General features: G+C 40.7%; 1 protein-coding gene across 6 annotated transcripts in view; it reads right to left on the bottom strand.

Moving 5' to 3' along the window:
* Positions 1-21215, bottom strand: part of GRIA2 (glutamate ionotropic receptor AMPA type subunit 2) — a 657071-nt gene that overhangs the window by 34053 nt on the left and 601803 nt on the right. For all 6 annotated transcript variants that reach the window (XR_014978141.1, XM_085641724.1, XM_085641720.1 and 3 more), the window contains 2 exons: positions 19657-20027; positions 553-751 (listed from right to left, as the gene is read on the bottom strand). Coding sequence is in view for 5 of the 6 variants with exons in the window: in XM_085641724.1 (XP_085497850.1) it covers positions 553-751; positions 19657-20027 (570 nt within the window). In the remaining variant the exon portion in view is untranslated. The remainder of the gene's footprint in view (positions 1-552; positions 752-19656; positions 20028-21215) is intronic.

Below are 21215 nucleotides of genomic sequence, written 5' to 3'. Positions count from 1 at the left end.
GGCTTTAATATAGAAAGCCTGGGTCAGAAAAATAACCAGAATTTTAAGAGCCCACTCATAATAAGGTTCTCAAAATTTTAAATACAATACTAAAATACAAATATTTAGGAACAGTTTTGCACCATATGGGGACCTTAATGAAACCACAGGGATACATGCAGGATACTAAATAAGAAACCATCAAGTACACACAACCACAAAGTAGACAGTATGTTATGTAAAAGTGTACATACATGGTCTGTCTCTTGTCTGTTGCTTGGCTAAAGTGGTGTCTTTCTAGATATTTTCAAACTAAGTAACATTGTTTGCCATCAACCCTTCTTTATGAACATGCAATTGTGGATGTTTTCGCATGTCTGATAAGTAGATTCTTCACCTAAGTCATGAAGCAACCCAATCCTGTCTACAAAGGTCCCATGTTGTACTTCTTTTCAATGATTTAGAAAGTATGTTTGTTCAGAAAAGCTATTTAAACGGTGATTGCAAATTTGCGCCTTACATGTTTTAGGTCTGTCAGGTCATAAAACAAGTTATTCATGTATAGGCTCTTACCTTAAAAAACTCTTTAGTGGAGCCAGAATCCAAAGTCCCATAAGCAATTTCTGTTTGCTTAGAAAGATCTTCTGCGCTTTCGATGGGAGACACCATCCGCTCTACCGTCAGGAAGGCCGCTAAGTTAGCCGTGTAGGATGAGATAATGATGAGGGTGAAGAACCACCACACACCTCCAACAATGCGCCCAGACAGGGATCTATTGAGAAATATGAAATTAATATGTGAAATGAAATGAAGCTCTTATCAGGAATACGTTTGGTAGTACAATGCACACTGTCAGGCTCTTAAAACAGTGAAGTATTTAGGAAAAACTGTATTGCTTTTCTGCACTTTCCATCTTGCAGGAAATTACAGCAAAACATTCAATAGAAGCCCTGTGAATATATTTGGCTGCAATTTATTTCAGTTGTCTCTTAATTCATGCATGAGGAGGGACAGGAATTATATCTGTAAAATGTCCCCTCATAAAATCTCCGAGGGCAAACTGTATTTGACGGAAACCATTTAATTCCCACATACTTTTTTTATCTGTTTTGACAAACAATTTTAAGAAAACGGCTAAATATATGTTAAAAAAAATAAATAGACAACCTATTCAAAATAATGGAGTGAATTACCATAAAAAGAGGCGGGTAACATGTTTGTGAGACGTAGGGAAATATGATGGAACTCATACGGCAATGAGATATACAGTGGAAGTGATCCAGTGCTTGATTGGTTAAAGGTTCTGGAACCAGCATTCACTTTTGGGGAACAACACGTAATTTTGTTCATCAGAGTTTGACACAGAGCAAGATAGAGAAAGGAAGAATGAATGAGGAAGAGATATGTAGGAATACAGTATTGTAGGCTAAAAAAAGAAATGAAAAAGAACATTAAAGAGTGAGCTAAGGAGACAGGAATTGTAGAGAGGGAAAGCAAGAGGCATGAAGCAGAACTAAAGGTAGGTAGGCTTGATTTCCAGCAGCCACAAACCTTAAAGGCATCGGTGGCGAGCTCTTTGAAAAACAGGCTTATTGCACTTATTTTTTTTTTTATACAAATGGAGCACTGTGGAGAGCAGTGTAAGGAATAATCAATTCAAAAGCCTATCATTAGTATTTTTCACACTGAAGCATCTCTGTGGCCCAGTGAGTTTTGGTAAGTACCTAAGACCCTCTGTTAAACATCTTTTATGAACCCAGAGGCAAGAAAGGAACAGGAGAAATTGTGATTAAACATCAGAACAATAAATATGTAAAGTTTCAAATGGTTACAGTGTGTGTCGACCCTGCTCATAAAAAAAGTAGATTCTGGAAAAATAAAAGATTAAAAATGTTTTGAGAAACTTGGGAATATAAGAGAATTCCCCATGACCACTTGTCACAAAAGGGACCACCCTCTTTATAACTGTGTTTTGGGTCCAGAAACGCACTCTGTATGTATATGTGGCCAACTCCTGGAACTGCATGATATGTCAGAAAGAAGCACCTTTTCAGAAAATAAGTTTTTGCTATCCAGGTCAGTCAGAGGCTGTAAATCTGACAGTTTTGCAGCGTTCGGAAAGCAAACAGGAACATCTCTATAAAATATTTAAGGGAATCTTATAAAATGAATATTGAAGACAAGATCCTTAGTTTGTCAAAACAGAAGTTATTCATGGTTCTTGCTTGCATTGAATTATTCCCACGGTTTTAATTTCCCTGTCCATCTAAAAAGTGAGAAAAGTCTAACACAGACAGTAAAACATGACGGGGCAAATTATCAAGGATGACATTAAAATTATCGCCGGTTTAGCGGCAGAAAACTGCCGCTAAAGCGGCGATAATGGGCTTGATAATATGCCCTTGAGAATTCCAATAGAAGTCTATGTTGGGAGTTTTCTGCTGCTAAACCGGCGATAATTTCTAACGCCGTGCTTGATAATATGCCCCGACGTGTACTTGGATTTCAAATGTAATTTCCTTTTTAGAAGTTCCATCTAACTATATTCATTACTACATGGACATAAATTGCATTAGGAGGCTTTTGGAATATAATTTGATATAAAGCGTTGCCAGGATGCATGTTGCTCAGAACAAGTCTCTCTGTGTAATGTTATTTGCTTTATTGTGTAGTACCTTGAGTCCCTTCCATGAACTTAACGAAGGAACATGGGACTTTAGCACTGAGCGCGGTACTGGGCTTCATAGTGGTACAATGCTTTGGATATGATACCACGAACTTCAGGCGATGCTTCCAAAAATTGCATAATGTAGGAACTTGTTCCAGTCTGCAGATGGTATAGAAAGGGCACATGCCCACAGTTTCATTCATACTCCACTTGCTCAACACATTTATTTCAAGAGGCTGGTGCACTGGGCAGTTCATTGACTGGAGCCACCGTCAGGCCCCATAGACCTGATAACTTCAAATTTCTAATAGAGACTGGGTTTAACTGCCCAAAGTAAAGAGACAGAGACTAGATAGATCCTTATAATCATTTCAGAAAGGTACTTCATAAAACAGTCCTTAGAGTTCTGAGTTTAACTCCAGGCCATCTTGCAAAAGGCATATGCAAAATATTTAGCAATTTCCATTATATGAAGAATGGATGTTGCATTTTTGAACTGACAGTACCTAACTTCAAGAAGCATCAATAGTCGGTACTGTACGCTATAAATTCTGGTAACTTAGAAGGAGAACGAACATATCTTAATAATAGTTTGATAGACTGGCCTTTTCCAATACTGAATCTCTCACTAAATGTCAGGTGATCAGATTGATTCAAATCAAATATGCCCATTTTTGGCATTGCCTTGTTTAGCCTAGGCTCAACTCGTGCACCCTTTTCAACACTCTCCTCATTTAGAAAACTTAGGGGCATATTTTCAAGAAACGGCTTTAAAATTATCGCCGCTTTAGCGGCAGAAAACCGCCGCTAAAGTGGTGAGAATGGGCTTGATAATATGCCCTGGGGAATTCCAATAGAAGCCCATGTTCTGGTGTCAACATGTGCTTCTATTGGAATTCTCAAGGGCATATTATCAAGCCCATTATCGCCGCTTTAGCAGCAGTTTTCTAACGCTGTGCTTGATAATATGCCCCCTAGGTGTGCTCTGACACCTGATGATATGCTATTGTGGACATACATCAACTCACCCTCTGCAATAAAGAATTGGAAAGGAAAGAAAGGGGAAACATAAGCACACAGGGATAAAAAGACAAGTGAAACCTAATGCACAAGAATAACTTTTATGCATGTAAAAATAAAGATGACACCGGATGCAAAAGAAATGTGCATTAAACAGTCGTGGTACTCAATGTGCAATGTCCTCTCTCCCCTGAATCTCTCTCCTTGCCTGCTTTTTCCCTTACATATATGTTTTTAACACATGTAACTATGCTCCAGCAACTTGTAACTATGCTCTGAAACTGTGTAACTTGTTACTATGTAACTGGTAACTATGCTCTGAAACAATGCTCGTCCTCATGTAAAGCGCTCTGATACCTCCGGGTCTAGCCAGCGCTGTATAAAACTTTTCAAATAAATAAAATAAAATAAATAAATAAATAAGCTGGCCTACATTCTTAAATATATCACATACACAGGTATGGGTGCAGGTCTTTGTGATAGCCTATCTGTCTGTCTATATGCCTGAATTGTTGTCTCTCTGTATACATGCCCCTTTGAATGGAATCAGATAGGCTATAAGGGGTCAAACAGGGATGCATTCAACTTGTTTATAGCAGACCTCGTCCAAATATTAAACAGCTGTAATTCTCATGCTCCAAGCTTAGGAGGGCTAACACTACCATGCCTCCTTTATGCGGACAATATAGTCCTGATTAGCCACACACAAGTAGGCTTACACCATGTTTTGAACGTCACTCTAGTACTATTCCAAAGTAAACAAACTAACTATAAACTTTGAGAAAACAAGGACCATGACAGTCAGCAAAAACAGGAAAAACCTGCAGCTTGGTTCTGAGGCAGGACCCATTTTAAGGACACGTCGGAATATAAATATCTTGGTGTGATGATTAGTAAATCTACTTCATTGCACAGAAAATCAGCATAAGAGGTAAAGGCCTTGCCTTGGCAGTCTCTTTAAAAGCTCTAAACAGCAAACTAAATGGCCCGTCGCTTCTGCCCCTGGCACAAGTGAGATGTGCCAAACGTTTGCCAACAATTGCCTACGGCAGATAAGTACAGAGAGGAAGAGATGCAAAAACACTTGACAACACAGTTATAGCTTCATACAGGATTATTCTTGGTCTGCCCAAATATACCTCACCAACGCAAATCAGGTTAGAGATTTGTATTCAGATACAGTCTTTGGCAAGACAGGGGACACACATTATCACCTGGGACAAAGTGTGGAAATCCAACCAAGGAGCCTTAAATGAATAACTGTGGAAGGAGCTACAACAACAAACCACCTTACCTGCTGCCAAATACCTCAAAAGTAGCCTGGCCAATACTGGCCTAAACCAGCTTTGGGAAACTCCTACAAACAACATTACATTAAAAAAATTGGGCTGGAAGACGGTCAAATATGTTTCGGTGATCGAGGACAAGGCATCGCCCTCAAAAAGGTTACATGGGTGAATGACCCTAAACACCGACTCAGCGCCAGCAGCTCAGACTTATTTTGAACTGGGTTATGCCAAAACGACTAAAGTTAAGTTCTTGAAGTACAGACTTGGCCTGATACCGTGCATGCAGCATTTCCCACACTGGCTAAAGGAGAAAGTGTGCTCTTCCTGTTGCTTATGCGAATCAGTGCCAGAAGATCTGCTGCACCTGTTATATACTTGTAAAGAATTGTTGGAAGAATGAAAACAACTGCTGAAATGCCACTTCAATCAGCTAGGGGTACGCCCTAGAAGAGAAGCAGTGGTGGCCTACTTTGCACCTAATGACCCACAGTTGAACTGCTGCCTGGTGAAATTCCTGAGGTTGGTGGAAAAGAAAATGCCAGCATTATAGCCATAACTCAATCTCAGGATAGTATATGCGTAAAACTTCAATTTTATCATGGAGGCTCAAAGAGGGCAGTTTCTACTTATTCGTACTGGGTCTGACACATATGCACTTTATTAAAAAAAAAAAAATCATGCACTTTTGCATTTACAAGCCCTTTCATAGAAAGCTGGCATAAGAAGTCATGGGATGTAGAGGTCTTTAATTGAGTACCCTCGACCTTTAACAGCATGTGCTGAACCAAAAAGAGCTTGGTCAGGAGAATGTATATTCGCGATACTGGTTAAAAAAAATGTTATTTATTAAATATCTTTTAATATTGTATGCGGAATCATTTTAACTTGATGTTCTTTTGTATTGCAATGGTTTTTATTAACTATGCAAATAAAAATAAACTAAAACATGGGATACATGTGAGAAATTAGGTTACTGGTTGAGAAGAGTAAAACCCAACTTAAGCTGAAACCACATTCCTTTTTAGGGTGACGTCACAAGCAAAACTCAAAATTAACCTGTGCTAAGCCCTCTGGTAGCTTGGCAGAAAGCAGTCATGCTTAACTTTGAAGCAATGCGCAAAGTATTTATACAGCACTTCAAACAGTAATAAAGTGTAAACACAACACAAAAAATTCACATCAATAAAGTAAAATAGAGTACATTTTAATAAATAAATCAAGACCAAAATGACAAAAATCCAATCAGTAGCACTGGACATATCCAATTTGTAAAGATTTAACTGAAAATAGAGCCAAAAAGCACAACTTGTCAACTATGGTTATCTGGTCCCGCCGGATCGACACAATGTCATAAGTTCAGGCCTCCAGTGATGAAGCTTGGCCCAGCTACAGGGACCCAGTTAGGCCCACTGAACAAGAGTACTGTAAATCCTGGTTGCGAAGAGCTGCAGAGTCCAGTGCTGGGGATGTGTCATGCAGCAGAAGCGATGAAAGGTCCAGACATGGAGGTGCTTCAAGCAGCGATGGTTCTGGGTAACTGCAAAGTGTGAGGCAATTTCCTTTAGTGGAGATGTGTCGCGCAGAGGCGGTTCCGATGGGATGTGTTGGATGAGGTGATGTCCTAGCATGTAGATGCACTGGCTCCAAAGGGCTGCCATGGGTGAAGCAAGGTCCTTGTTTTGGGGAAGTCTGCGCAGGAGGCGATGCGTTAGTCCCAAGTCGATGTATTGAGCAGCAAAGGCGATGAGCCGTTTCTGCGAGAGATGTGCTGCACTGCAGAGTTTCATTGGTTCTGCTAGTTCCACAGATGGCCCGGCAGAGCACCTTGAAGCCAATTACCAATGATTCAGGACTGGAGTGGCACCACTTGGGAGGGCAGGACTCACAGATGGCAGAGTCCTGGTGCTGGGTGCAAGGTTGTTGGAAGTCTGTTACATCCCTGAGGCTTCAGATCAGGAGGCCAGCCAACTAGCTCTTGGAGTCACTCTGGGTAACAGGGCAGCAGGTCATCCCAGCAGGGAAGCAGGCCTTTAGAACAGCAGTATAGAGGAGTGGCAGTTCTTTCAGCAGCTCCACAGGCTCAGAAGTGTACTGAAATGTTGGGTCTAAAGGTCTAATATTTATACCGGGGGCCCACTTTAAAGTAGAAGAAGGTTCTAGAGGTCTCCACCCCCCTGTGGAGTTAGGCAACCCCTCCCGCCCTGTCCTGGCCCCACCTTGTCTGGGGTAACAAAATACCAGTGTCAGGGGGCCCGATTCACAGAACTAACTTAAGACAAAATCCTAAACTTACTACCATTTTGGTATTCACAGAAGGCACTTACTCATTTTGGTATTCACAGAAGGCACTTACTCATTTCGGTATTCACAGAAGTTAGGAGTCCTAACTTTAGGACTCCTAAATGCCTTCTGTGAATACCGAAAGTCTTAAAATTAGGATTTTTCGCAGTTTAGTAGTAGTATAGTTAGGACTCCTAACTTTAGGACTCCTAAATGCCTTCTGTGAATACCGAAAGTCTTAAAATTAGGATTTTTCTCACTTTAGTAGTCCTAAATTTAGACTTAGGACTACTAAACTGAGAAAAATCCTAATTTTAAGACTTTCGGTATTCACAGAAGGCATTTAGGAATCCTAAAGTTAGGACTCCTAACTTCTGTGAATACCGAAATGAGTAAGTGCCTTCTGTGAATACCAAAATGAGTAAGTGCCTTCTGTGAATACCAAAATGGTAGTAAGTTTAGGATTTTGTCTTAAGTTAGTTCTGTGAATCGGGCCCAAAATCTTTGTGAGAGTGCTCAGGCAGAGCCTTTGTGAAGTGCAAGTGTGGTAGGTGACAGCTTCTTTCCCTCGTTGACTCAGAGTGGCCCATCCTGCCAAAACCTAGGTTTTCTTTGTTTCATTGTCTGGGGGCAATGCACAAAAAGACCAACTGCCAGCTATGCCAAGTTATGTGACTCAGGATCAAGATACAGGCACCAAATGGTTAGGACAAGAAAATAAATAAAAGTGACATTTTCAAAATTATGACTAAAAATCAGACTTTACTAGTAAAGAGGGATTCAAATCACAATTCTTTCGACACCAAGCTCGAGCTGACTACCTGCTTCTAATTGGAGGTTACAGCTTATTAAATGTAATAAGGTAATTCCAATGCTATCCTATAGAAGAGTGAGACCTTGCACTAGTGAACAAGCATTTGCAATGCAATCGGTCTTGCCTTTGTGACTTTATATGTATTTAGCTATGTAGCACATTTGCCTGGGTGCTGAAACATCTACTGTTCTTTAACATGGAGAGAAAGTAAGCACCAAACTATGTGACACACCAGTTAACGGAACACATGGAGATAATTATTGCCTTTCAGCGGGAAATGGTATAGTCCAAAGCTCTGTTTTTAATATGAAATCAGGGCCTTCGGTGGTCATATCCCTGAAAATACAAGATTTGAAAAAAACATTATTGTTTATGGGTGCTTGTGGAAGACAATTTCTATGGACTGGAATTTTGAGAATGCTAAAGTGATTCTGGTATTTTACTGACCTCTACCGGTCGTTTTCTATCAAGACAGTTAAATAGAGGCAGTTGAATAAGCAGAGAGCAATTCTGGTATTCTACTGACCTCTGCTGGTCATTTTCTATTAAGACAGTTGAGCAGAAAAAAAGTCCCTAAGCGGAAGCAGACGAGTCCTAGGGCTGATCTCCAGAGCCCACAAAGTACATACACTTATAAATATATACTAAAGTATATAACAGAGGTCTCGAATGCTCGACCTAAAAAACGAATGTAGGGTTTTTTGCTAGCAGGACATGTAAAACTTAAAGGTAAATGTTCTAGTTTTTAAATCCACTGAACCCTGCCCTCTTGTCTGTTCAAAGCCTACCATAGGGGTGACTTAAATGTATTAAAAAGGAAGGTTTAGACCTGGCAAAAGGCATATTTTGCTAGGTGGAAATGGCAGTTTAAAACTCCACATACAGAAACTGCAATGGCAGGCCTGAGACATGTTTAAAGAGCTACATAAGTGGGTGTCACTAGCAGTGCTGCAGGCACACTAGTAGCATATAATTTACAGAGCCTGAACACATTTAGTACCACTTTACAAAGAACTTACAAGTACATTAAATAGGCCAGTGGGATATAAACCAATGTCACCATGTTTTGAGCAGAGAGCACAAGCACTTTAGCACAGGTTAGCAGTGATAAAGTGTGCAAAAGCAAAGTCAGCTAAATGAGAGGATTACAGTCATAAAGTTAGGGGAGAACCACACCAAGGATTCCAGATCGAACAATGCCACTATTTACATATTAAATTTACATGTTAAAATGGATTATCAATATCCTGCAAACCATTAGGGAATGAGGGGTCATGAAGCCTCCATCAAATTCATTTCTCACAGGGCATAGTGTTCTCTCTAGACAGAGATTTCTGCCCACATAGAGCCACATTTCCAAGGAGTCACTAGTGACCCTTAAATTGCCTCTGGATTTACAGTACCTCCATATTTAAGTACATGGTGCAGCCTTTCTCTACAAGGGCATTTGTCGCCCTGTGCGTTTCATGGATATATACTCAACTATTAGCGCAGTATTTTTCCGAATATAAGTTGACAACTCCCTGAGAGCTTCAAGTTTCACCCACACCCTCACACAAAACATACTCTTTTCCTATAAGAGGGTGCGCAAATAGTTCTCCTAGGGGACTCCGCAGATCCAATGGAGGTACAGCTTCCCTTATGATAAACAGATACAGTTTGTGGTAACTGCAATATTAAGAAGCACAGACTTCACATGCAGACCCAGGCTGGATGCGCTATTGGGATGATAATTATTTTTTTTTTATTGAATACGCTTCTCCGTTTAGAGGAGCATGATTCCAGCACCAAACATTCAAGATCTTAAAAAGCACAAGTAATACAAATAAATGTAGAGTTGGGGAGGCTACTGGGATCAAACGTTGGGTGCACACTTTTGCACCTATTTTTGGGTAAAAGAATATTGCAACATGTTTATCTTTTCTTCATTCCCTCTTCCCCTCTTGTATGATTGGCCCACGTGAGGGAATACAAAATCTCACAGCAGGTCCACATAGTCATGTAAGAAGGGATAAATGCATAAACTGTGCATATGATAATAATTTCCATACAGGTGCTATTTGGCACCTCAGTACATAATGGTAGTGTGTTTTACTTTGTTATATTCATTTTGTCACAGTACGTAAAGCAAACACTTTTGTGTTCTCATAACGAACATAACATCCTCTTCACACAAAAAATGTCGCTAACCAAATATATTACTCACAAAAAGATTTCTTTGTGAGTAAATCAACTCCTAAACCTGGAGTGGGTGTCCCAGGGATAGAATCCCCTAAACAGTTGAGCCCACGCACAAATGTAGGTGCCTGTGAGCATACACAACCCTTTTTTTCACCCACTGCTGCCTTGGTAACAAAGATTTACTGTTCTGAGAAGCAAGGGTTAAGATAAGAAGCGAACACCACCAAAATTGGTGGAGTTATATAGTAGGAGGGAGTTTTCTACGGGCTAAATAATTTTTCTTATAAAAAAAGTACAAAAAAAGCACATCCAATTACATTCGTAGAAAGGTATTTCCTAATGCACAATTGTACACTATGTACAGTTACTCACATATGCGGAAATGGATTGCAGTTGGTCAAGTATCAAAACACAGAGGTTTTCCAGGTCTCTGCATGTACATTTTCAACTAGGGTATGTTTTTATGCCTTCTCTGGGAACTTGAACACCAGAAATTCTGGAGTCTGCAATCATGCATGTTCGAAAATCTGCATATACAGATTATTATTTTTTATACCAGCTATGATTATTTTTGCTACTTGTATGAGTGTGTACCCGCCATTTTATTTGCATATCATGTGTCTGCAAGGTATATTTATTTTACTTCTAGTGCTAAAAAGAAATGTGCTTAGTAGCTTTGTCAAATGTAGTGATCTTACAACAATATAAATGTTTATCTATTAATTAAAAAAAATAGCCAGTGACTGATTTAGCTGTACAAAGATGCCCGACTAATAGACATATGGATGGAAACTACGGGTCAGATTCACGAAGATATGGCTTTGAATTACTTTTGCCCAACTTCTGGCTTACTATTCAATTACAGAAGTAAGAAATGAGTAAGACAAATGTACTCCAACCGTACTCTTGGAAGTCAGTAGTAAGCCATGAGTACTGCAAGAGTAAGTGTGCTCTCAGTCAAATCTTATGAATCACCTTCGATGAATGGAAAGACAGGCAGATAGGTAGGTTGACGGACAGATGGATAGACAAACAGATACATATTCATGGGAAATCTGTTTTTCTGTGGAATCTTGCTAACAAGAATTGCAGGGTGAATTTATGAACAGTTTCTTTAGGCATGCTACCAAAACATTTTCAGGTACATCTTTAAGATGATTTTAGTGTACAAATAGCTATCAAGGGTAATGTCTGTATTAAACAGCTTTTTAGGAATTTGTCAAATTCTATCCATCGTTAAAGGTAAAGAGTTTGCATTTACCTCAATATGCTACTGAGAAGCCATTCATTGCATCTGGACTGTAGGCAACTTTAAAATGTGTAGCTAATATTAGTTTTTGTGACGCATGCCAAATGCATTGCCATGGTTACATTCGTAGATCCTTTACATATATGTGCAAATAGATACATAAAAACATTTATTGGGCAGATGCCACAAGCAACTGTATGATTGTGCAACAAAAATGCATTATATACACACAATTTCATTTTAATCCAGCAAGGCTTCTATAACTTTATGATGGTCTTATAAAAATAACCTGCAGAGTTTTTCAATAAGAATATATTAGGATATCTTCGGTGAACCTATGGAACAGTTTTTTTTTATTATTGTCCTCCTAATAGTAAATTGACTTGAAAAATATTTGAATAAAATGTTGGATGATAGGATTATTTTGGGGGAATTGCAATGCAAATACCATACTCTATAAATATTGGTTGTGAGATCTCTAGGTACGCAGTAATACTATCAGTCATTTGCTATACAATCACATATGTGTGTTCATTTTAGAGAGACTGTATGACCAAGGTGTGTAATCCTAATAGTTCAAAAAATTAAACTGCACAATTTAGACATCCATTTTTTCTCTATCTGCTGGCTATTTCTCTAAAAGGTTCCATCTCTACTATTATGAGGAAGCCGCATGCACTGCAACAGGTAGCTTTGTAGATTGTGTGTTAATTATTAAAAAAAAAAAAAAAAATCTGACATCTCAAATTTGTGAGCAATCAGGATTCTGTTGTATTGAGAGTTCAATCATTCAAGGACGATTTTAGATAAATTATTATGAATTTCAAAACTGGAGACTTAATTAAGCAGGCACTGTTGGACAATGGCCCTCTTTGAAGCTTCATCCCAAACAATTAGCCTGCTTCCTCCACCTTTTTTTTGCTGAACCCTTTTTGTTTGCCTTAGGACTATGAGCACTTTACCACTGCTAATCAGTGCTACGGTGCATGTGCTTCTTCCCTAAACATGTGTGTAATTGGTGTACACCTTATTGACATATTTAATTTACTTGTATGTCCCTTGTAAGGTGGTATACCATATACCCAGAGCCTGTAAGTTGAATGCTAGCAGTAGGCTGCAGCACTGATTGTGCCAACTACAGAAGTAACCTGTCTCAGGCCTGCCACTGCAGTGCATGTGTGTGCAATTTGCTTGCACTTTGACTTGGCATTTAAAGCTACTCCCTAAGCCTTAAAATCCAATTTTAATACATATGTCACCACTAAAGTAGGTCTTTCGTAGCCCTAAGGACAGGGTACAATGTAAGTAAAACGTAGGACATGAACGTTTATGTTTTGCATGTCCTGGTAGTGACAAAGAGCCTATTTCCTACTTCACTACTGTTAGACCTGGTACCATTGGTGTGAGTCTCCATTCCATGTTTTCTGATTGGCTCCTCTGTTTTTGATATGTTTTGCTAGTTTAGATGCTTTGGGCACTGTGCCACGTCTATTCAGTGCCACAGAGCAAGTGCTCCCTATGTTAAATTGATGTATTGATTAGTGACTCCATGATTGGATTATTTGATTTACTTGTCAGACCCTAGTTCAGTGCACCATGTTTGCCCAGGGCTTGTTAATCAAATGCTGCTGGTGGGTTTGCAGCACTGGTTGTGCCACCCTCAGAAGCAGCTTGTAAAAGTGTGTCTCAGGCCTGCCATTGCAGAGCCTGTGTGCAGTCTCTGACTGCCAGGTTGACTGGCCAAGTGCACCCACTTGCCAGCCCCTAAACCTTCCCCTTTCTTCATATCACACACCCCTATGGTAAGCCCAAGGGCAGGGTGCATTGTAAGTATAAGGTAGGACATGCCCTGGTGTGTGTGGCATGTCCTAATAGTTAATTACACCCATTTCCGTTTTTCACTATTGCAAGGCTACATTTTCCCCACAGGCCAGAATGGGCAGTTTGATTATTACATCTTATAATCCTAACTGACTCAGAGAACTAGGTAGAAATTTGAGTTTAGTATGCCTGAACTTTCAGAAAGTAGGTATTTTCTTGCTTAACTGTCCAAGCCTGCCTCTTCTAGGTTGTGTATTGTGTGTCTGGAGTTTGTGTGACAGGGGCTGGGGGATTCCAGGAGACAGGGTGAGTCAGCACATGGCTGAATAGAGAGATCTGCATGTAGATGGGTGGGAAGAGCTGCATCTGGGACCTGAATAGGGATGTGCCTTCCCTCCACAATGCTGGCTCCACCTCCTGTGGTGCGTCTGATGTCCCTGGCCTGCACTGTGAAAGGAAAGGAGTCTTGTCAACAAAGTGCTCCAGAACTGACCAGAACTGGTTTGGACTAGGCAAAGGCCTCTCTGCCTTCAGAGAACAAAGAGAATAGTGGTATAAATATGGGGACCCAGACCCCAAGATTTTAGATCACTTCTGGAACAACAAGACAAACCTCTGCCAAGGAGAAGAACCAAAGGAAGCTGTCGGAGTTGTACTGCCCCCCTGCCAGTGTGCTGTGTTGCTGGGTTGGCCTACAGTGGTGTCTTCAGTGCCAAGGAGAGGAGAAGGAACTTTCAAAGGACTTTCATCATCTTGCAGAATATTACTCCAAGGGTTTGAACTTGTGCTTGCCTCCTGCTGAAGTCTCAGGGACAAAAGACTTCACCACCAGCTCCCCTCTGAATTTCCTTGCTGGGAATTCTATCTGTAGAAGCCTGAGTGTCGCTGGGAGCTGGAAGCGCGACGCAACAAGAAGAAGCGTGTCGCCGCCGCAGCTGTTGTCGCATCCCCAGAGAAGTGTGCCGCCGCCGCATCTCCTGAGAAGCGTCTTCGTCACAGCTGTCTGCCGTTGCATCACTGGAAAATCATGTCGCCACCGTAAGGGTTGCCGTCGCATCACTGGAGAAGCATATCGTAGGGCCTGTCGCGGCTCCAAATTACAGAGTTAGCCGCACTGCTGCTAGGGCGTGCACGCATTGTCTGCACATCGCCCATCAAGGGCGCCATCTTATCGCATCGCACAGGATCGTCGCATCGCATCGAAGCGCCATCTTGTCGCATAGCAACCGGAACGCATCACAAGAATCTACGCATCACCTCACCTCTCTGGTAAGGATCAAGACACATTCCCTACTCTGCGCAAGCATTGAGGCCCGATGCATCGTCTCCCCCGAAGCAAGGAATCAACGCATCTCCAACGCTGCAAGCCTTTTGTTTATTTTGCGTTACGCATCCAGGTACTTTTGTGAGAACTGTGTCGCATTTACCATCAACATTAACTAAGTTAATTCTACCATCTTTAAGTCAATTTTAAGTACAGTATTGTAGATTTTTGTCGTTTGTGGTCTTGTGTTAAGTCTATATAAAGAACACTTATTTTTATAAAACCTGTGTGGTGTCCATCTCTAGAGTTTTCACTGTATTACTGTATGTGTTCACAAATGCTTAACACACTGCCTCTGAGATAAGCCTGTGTGCTTGTGCCAAGCTAACAAGGGGGTGAGCAGGAGTTATGCAGTAGTGTAATCCCCTTTTCCTGACTTAGAAGCAAGGGTCCCTATTTGGTCAAAGGTACCTACCTTTGCCAACTAGAGACCGCCAGATATAACAACTACTCTGAGGCCTACTCCTCTCATAGGTTAGCATTGGGAATTTCTTAAATACAATTTTAAGCTGTAATTCCTGATCAGAGAGGAGTAGCTTTTTCATGTGTAATATGTTTGGAATAGGATTGATAAATCCTACTTACTGGTGAAGTTGTATTTAACATTACTATTTAAGAAATTCCACTTTTATGAAGTGGACATTTTTCAGCACTTACTGCTCTGACAGCCTGTCTCCAATACACATCTAGGGTGGTTGACAGTTACACATTGTGCATTCCCTCCAGACAACCACAACAGAGGAAGGATATGTGTGTCTGAAGACCTTGTCTGGGCACAATGTAAGGATGGGGATAACACTTAGTTATGAACCCGAAAGTATCCCAATATAGGCCTAGGTAGTTACACAACCTTTTACCTACATCTGTAATACCATTATTCTACATAGCGGGTCTGATGCTGACCTTTTACCTAGTTAGGCGCAACATGACTGTCGTGTTGTTTTCTCAGAAAACTATCCTCATGTACTATTCATGAGGATTCTCAGTATCACAGCAGGATTACCATCTTCTGCATAATAACTCTGTATAAGGGTCACCTCTATTGTCATACTTACCCGACATGCCCATAGTACACTTCTAGGTAGAACTCCAAAGGGTACTTTTTGGGTATATAAGCACTAAATCTTCACTGGGCAAACCAGAGGAGAAAATGACTTCCATGCTGGCTCGAGACACTGATGTCCCTGTATGCAGATACTCCAGCACGCATTGGTTGGACATCCCTTGTGGGGTGTCCATCTCGAGACCAAGACAGGGTCCTTCGCTTTCCCACATTAGGTAATGGGGTTGGCTCTATTCTAAGGGGATTCTTGGCTATACACATACATACATCCTAGTAACACTTAGGTACAGCTAGTTAGTGCTTGCATTATAGGGGTACACATGTTTACTGTTATTTATCTATATGGTGCATATATTCATTGTTTTACCATTATGGTAGAATTCTACCTTTTCTTTACTCTTATGGTTGTCGCAGCACCTGTTGTTTACACTAGAATGACGCTGGTTCAATAAATGCTTATAGATAATGGCCCCATTGTTTATTCTGTGTATCTCTCGGAGACAAAGTGAGCATGAGTGACTGAGCAAAAGGTACTGTACTGTTTCCATGATCTCTGAGAGGTCAGAGTTGTTATGTTCGACAGTTGCCAGAAACTATGTGCTCCTCGGTAAGAGGGGCTCATATTGGCACTGTGAGCTAGCTGGTCTACAGACTAACATATCCTTTTGGGTGTCTGGAATCAGTCTGGACACCAATCCCATAGTTTATGTTATTTAAACATGCAGATCCTACATAGATTTGTAGGAACTACACGACAACTTCACTTGAATAGGCGTGGCCTGTCCCCACACAAAGGGCTGATTTACCCCCCCATAGATAGCCTGTCAGACAGGACTGAGCTGAAAAGGAACATGTGTGCTTCAGAGAGCTGCTTTGAAGTCATCCCCACATCAAAGTCAATTGTGGGTAAAAGTACTTGTTCTTTGACCCCCCAAAATCTGACACTTCTGGATCTTGAACTGAACCTCTGTCAGAAGGACTGCTGTGCTGCTTAAAGTACTCATTTTTGAGCTGCAGATTCGGAAGGCCTGCTTTTCTCCTGCGTTGCCATGCTGCCTGCTGCTCTTTGACTCTGCTGAAGGAGAGCTGGGCTCTGCCTTTTCTCGAAGTGATCTCCAAGAGCTTGTTGGCTTGCTTCCTGTTGCTTGAGACTCAGGGGAATTAAAGCCTGTACCTCAACTCCTGTGCCTAGCTCACTGGAAGTGCCCCAGATACTTGCAACACAGATTTCGACTCATCCCCTTTCTGCTTGTAGTAGAACCAGCACATTGACCCAGTGTGGGGGTAAAATCGGTTCATTGCATCAGAATCAGCACTTTGCCTCCAAGATCGACCAGGAAAGGCACTTAGTTCACTGGCCCCTGCGTGAGTCCTGTAGCCCGCCTGCCCTTCCACAAGGGCGGCCTGAACTTTGACTTTGCCCCAGTTCAGCAAGAAGTTTTGGTCTTGTGTTGTTTATAACATATTAAGCTATTTTTATAAACCAGTGTATAGTCTTTTTGTGGTATATTCATTGTGTTAATGTGTATGTGAGTGTGTGTGTGTGTGTGTCTGTGTTTTTTACAAATACTTTACACATTGCCTCTTTAGAGAAGCCTGACTACTCTGTGCCAAGCTACTAGGGGGTGAGCACAGGTTATCTTTTATTGTGTGTTTAGCTGACCCTGACTAGGATTGTGGCTCTGCTTGGACAGGGTGCATACCTTTGCCAGCCAGAAACCTAATTTTTAACAGGCACCATGAAGTATGTGCCATTGATTGTTTCACACTCCACATATCTTGGGGGTGGAGGTATGCAATTTATTTCCATTGCTCCAACATTGTGAAATAAATTGCCATGAAAAATCAGGAAAACTCTGTATTTGTAGCAGTCTCATAAACTCATTGAAAAAGATATGTCAATTAAAAATCCTTTCTGAATGAGTAAGCATGTCTTACTCCTGATAATTAACAAGAAACACATACCTAAGCCTAGGGTAAAGCACAACTACAAGAACATGTATTGTGAATCACACCTTGATATTCAAACATTATTTATATCTAAGACAAGAGAAATACCCATTCATGTAACGAGAAACCTTCATGAACCAGTGAGGTTGGAAAAGAGAAGAGTAAAATATCAAAATCTGATTACATGTAGACCGAGTAATTCAAAATGGAACACAATGTTACAAAGACAGGAGGAGTGTAAGGGAAAGCAGAGCGATCCCAGGACAATGTTTTTTTTAGGTGGCACCCATGGGTATGTTGTTTAGTGATAAGTGTGCGGAGAACCTGGAACGGTAAATGATCAAGGTGAGAGTTTAAGTAGGAACCATTCCACAGCTGTTGCAGTGAGTCTGAGGGTACTGAGCACCGTAATGAGGGTTGTGTGATCAACAATGTCAAAAGCTGTGGATAAGTCTTAAATGAGGAGCATAAGGGACATATGAATAGGAAGTGCAAAGTAATGAAGTTGGCAGTATGAGTGCTATATATGTGAAATGGCTAAGGATTCCCCTTCACCTTAGCTCTAAATTTGACCCTATTGCATATCATGACACTCAATCCCAAAACCCTTGGCTGGTCCTACCCATAAGCTTAATCAAATATCTAAACTTATTGGGTTAATGAAAATTTAAGTTTTCTTGAGTCAGTTTTTGTGAAAAATGTCCTGAAATTATAGGATAATAATAATGGTGCTAACTGACAAACTCAAAATAACATATAAAAAGTAATATCTTGTAGGTCTCGCAGAGGCTGTAACAGGATCTCGTGTGTCTTTGATCCAGATCAGTTGTTTCTTCATATGGAACACTGAAACATCTGCACAGAATGGCAGTTCGGTGAAGTGAAGCAAATGTTGGGTTAGAGCACTATGCTAAATTAAAAGAAAGGGCTAGAGGAATGGGCAGCAGTGATAGAGAATTAGTACACGGAATGCTTTGCGTATACGATCATTTGAAGTGGCGTCACATACTGACCTTATTAACTTAGTAGCATGTATTCTGCAGATATTTTATTGTATGGACATGGTTAAATTGTGACTATTGTAAGAATGCTTCTCCTTTTTTGGATTAGCCATTGAAATGTCATGGCTGCTTTCTTCCACTGATTGACTCCAACAATTTGTGCATTATCACTTAAAATATATGTGCATATTTAACTGACCTCTCACTTGGCGTGCACGTTTGAAACATTTGATGGGGTGATCCACGTATCATCACATTTCGGTAAAATTAAAATATTGTAAATATTGTAAAATCTGGGACATTCCGGGCTGGACTGGGAACCAAAAGCAGCCCTGGCAATTTTGTTGGATTGGCCCTGGGTGTTGGGGGGAAATGATGGGGGTGTGCAAGCGCAACACACTGCTGCTTAACAATACCGGCCCCAGCACTGCTGCTTTTGTTACTGGGGGCCAATATAGCAGCATCGCTGCAAAATAGCCCCCAAAACCAAAACCGTCCCCCACTGCACCAAAACCAGCCCCCACCCTTCCAGCCTCCCAGGCAAATGCCCGATGCCCGCTATGGCCAGTCCAGCCCTGGGTGACATTTGGCAATCATGTGATGTTATAGAAGCAATTGTGCATTTCTTCTGTGACATTTTTCTGTAACGAAAGTCTGCATTATTAAGATGATGTAATGACATGCAAATCATTATCTGAAGGGGCTCCTATATGCTTCAGGTGTACCAGCAGCACTGCTGTCTGTAAAATAAGAATATATAGCTAAACACAATACCTCTTGACCTGACATGACATGACCTGAATCTTATGCATTTAATAACCTCCACAGTAAATTTAATTTCACTCCTTAACATGAGGTAGGCCTTGGGCAAATCTTCATCTGACTAGTTTTTCACAAAGCTTGAAAGAGTGAGAAGAGGTACATGAACAAAGCGTGTTGTCTTGGAAGTGAACATCTATGCACCTTGATGTTTCTTTGAGACCACAAATGCACAAAGCTAAAATGGTGAGGACCAACCTTGGTGAAATATCGCATCCTTGACGCATAAAGGCACCCAAGGAAAACCAGAGACTGTTAAATATCCCAAATTCATTGGTTGATTCATTACTTTGCGTTTCTCTTCCGTCTTCAAACTCTTCAGTGTGCCACTCGTAGGGACTGAATCTGCTGACCAGGAAGAGGACTACACTGACTCCGATGTAAGCAAACACAATGCACATCCAGATTTCATACGCTAAGGGATCGAGGAAGGAGAACACTCCAGGCTTGGACTTCTGTGGCTTCTTGATCATGATAGATATTCCGAGGCTCATAAAAGGCTTTGAGAAATCAATCACCTCCTCTCTCACCAAAGTGATAGTTAAGGGAGCGATTGCAATGTCAGCTTTCTGTGAAGGGAAAAAAAGCAAGGTCAAACATAATTAAAGGAACAAAGAGCTAAAATACTTAATGGCAACCGTTATCAAGGGCATCACAACCAAACAACAACGTGAATGGGACCTCACATATTTATATTTTGGCCATGCATACATCAGTGTATTCAGTGGTATTCTTTAGTGCATAGGAGGACTCAATATTCGCTGGAAGGATACCCCCATGAAATAAAGGCCATTGTCACTCTCCACCTTCTTCTACATTTTTCTATTCACATAGTGTTGCTCTTGAATGATGCGACAATAGGTCTCCGAACGCTAGCAGATATTATCAAATAAAGGAACACCTGGGATTCCTAATTGCTGGTGATTGTTAGTGATGCACTGGGTATTGTTCAACACTGGATAGGAGACATTCATGAAAACTCATCACTCTAATAGCTGGCTGAGCACTGCTTAATGTGAAAGAAATTCTGCCATGTTTATTGTTAATATTTAGTTTCCCTGGGTGGCGGTTTTCTGATGTTTTGATTTCTCTCAGACCAATGAAGGCAAGATGGCTTAATCAGTTAACTAGTCGCGACTAACACCTACTGTGGTTTTTGAGTCACATATTTAAACCCCGACAATGACAGCTATTGCCCTCATTAGAGTGGCCTGGCAATTGGCATTTAATACACCTGATAAAATCTGATGCTGCTGAGGTGGAATTTATTAGGTGTGATATATACCACCCAATTATGATTTTTGTGGGAATAACATAACACATTTTTGTACCCACTGCACAAAAATACATATTTTCCAGAAAATATTGGGCATTATTCTGCTGATAAATATGGGCAGGTTTTCCTTGCTAATATTTATCACAAAACTCCTAATTGCAATATGTGCTGTAACAGCAGTTAGCATATATGTCACAATTACCTGGGCCACTCGTAATAAAGAACCATTGCATCCTATTCTTCTGAAGTCAGTGAATTCAATAGAATTGCATTTGTCAAGAGTGACATCTGTTGTTTACAGTCTGTGCAAAGGGTAGAAGTGTGCTATGAAGCTATTTACAAGCCCCTTGCTCCGCTGGTATGTCACTTTTTACCCTTCATCATCATTACTATTCCATTGTGATCAGGAAGGTTCTATTTAGTTCAGCATTATATTTACGTAAAATGTTTTTAATCTGAAATTACATCTGAATTTTGTAAT

Source organism: Triturus cristatus, chromosome 2_2 (assembly GCF_964204655.1).
Source record: "Triturus cristatus chromosome 2_2, aTriCri1.1, whole genome shotgun sequence".
In the NCBI taxonomy this organism is placed as follows: domain Eukaryota; kingdom Metazoa; phylum Chordata; class Amphibia; order Caudata; family Salamandridae; genus Triturus; species Triturus cristatus.
The sequence above is the reverse complement of the archived record's forward strand: the minus strand, read 5'-3'. Positions and strand labels throughout refer to the sequence as shown.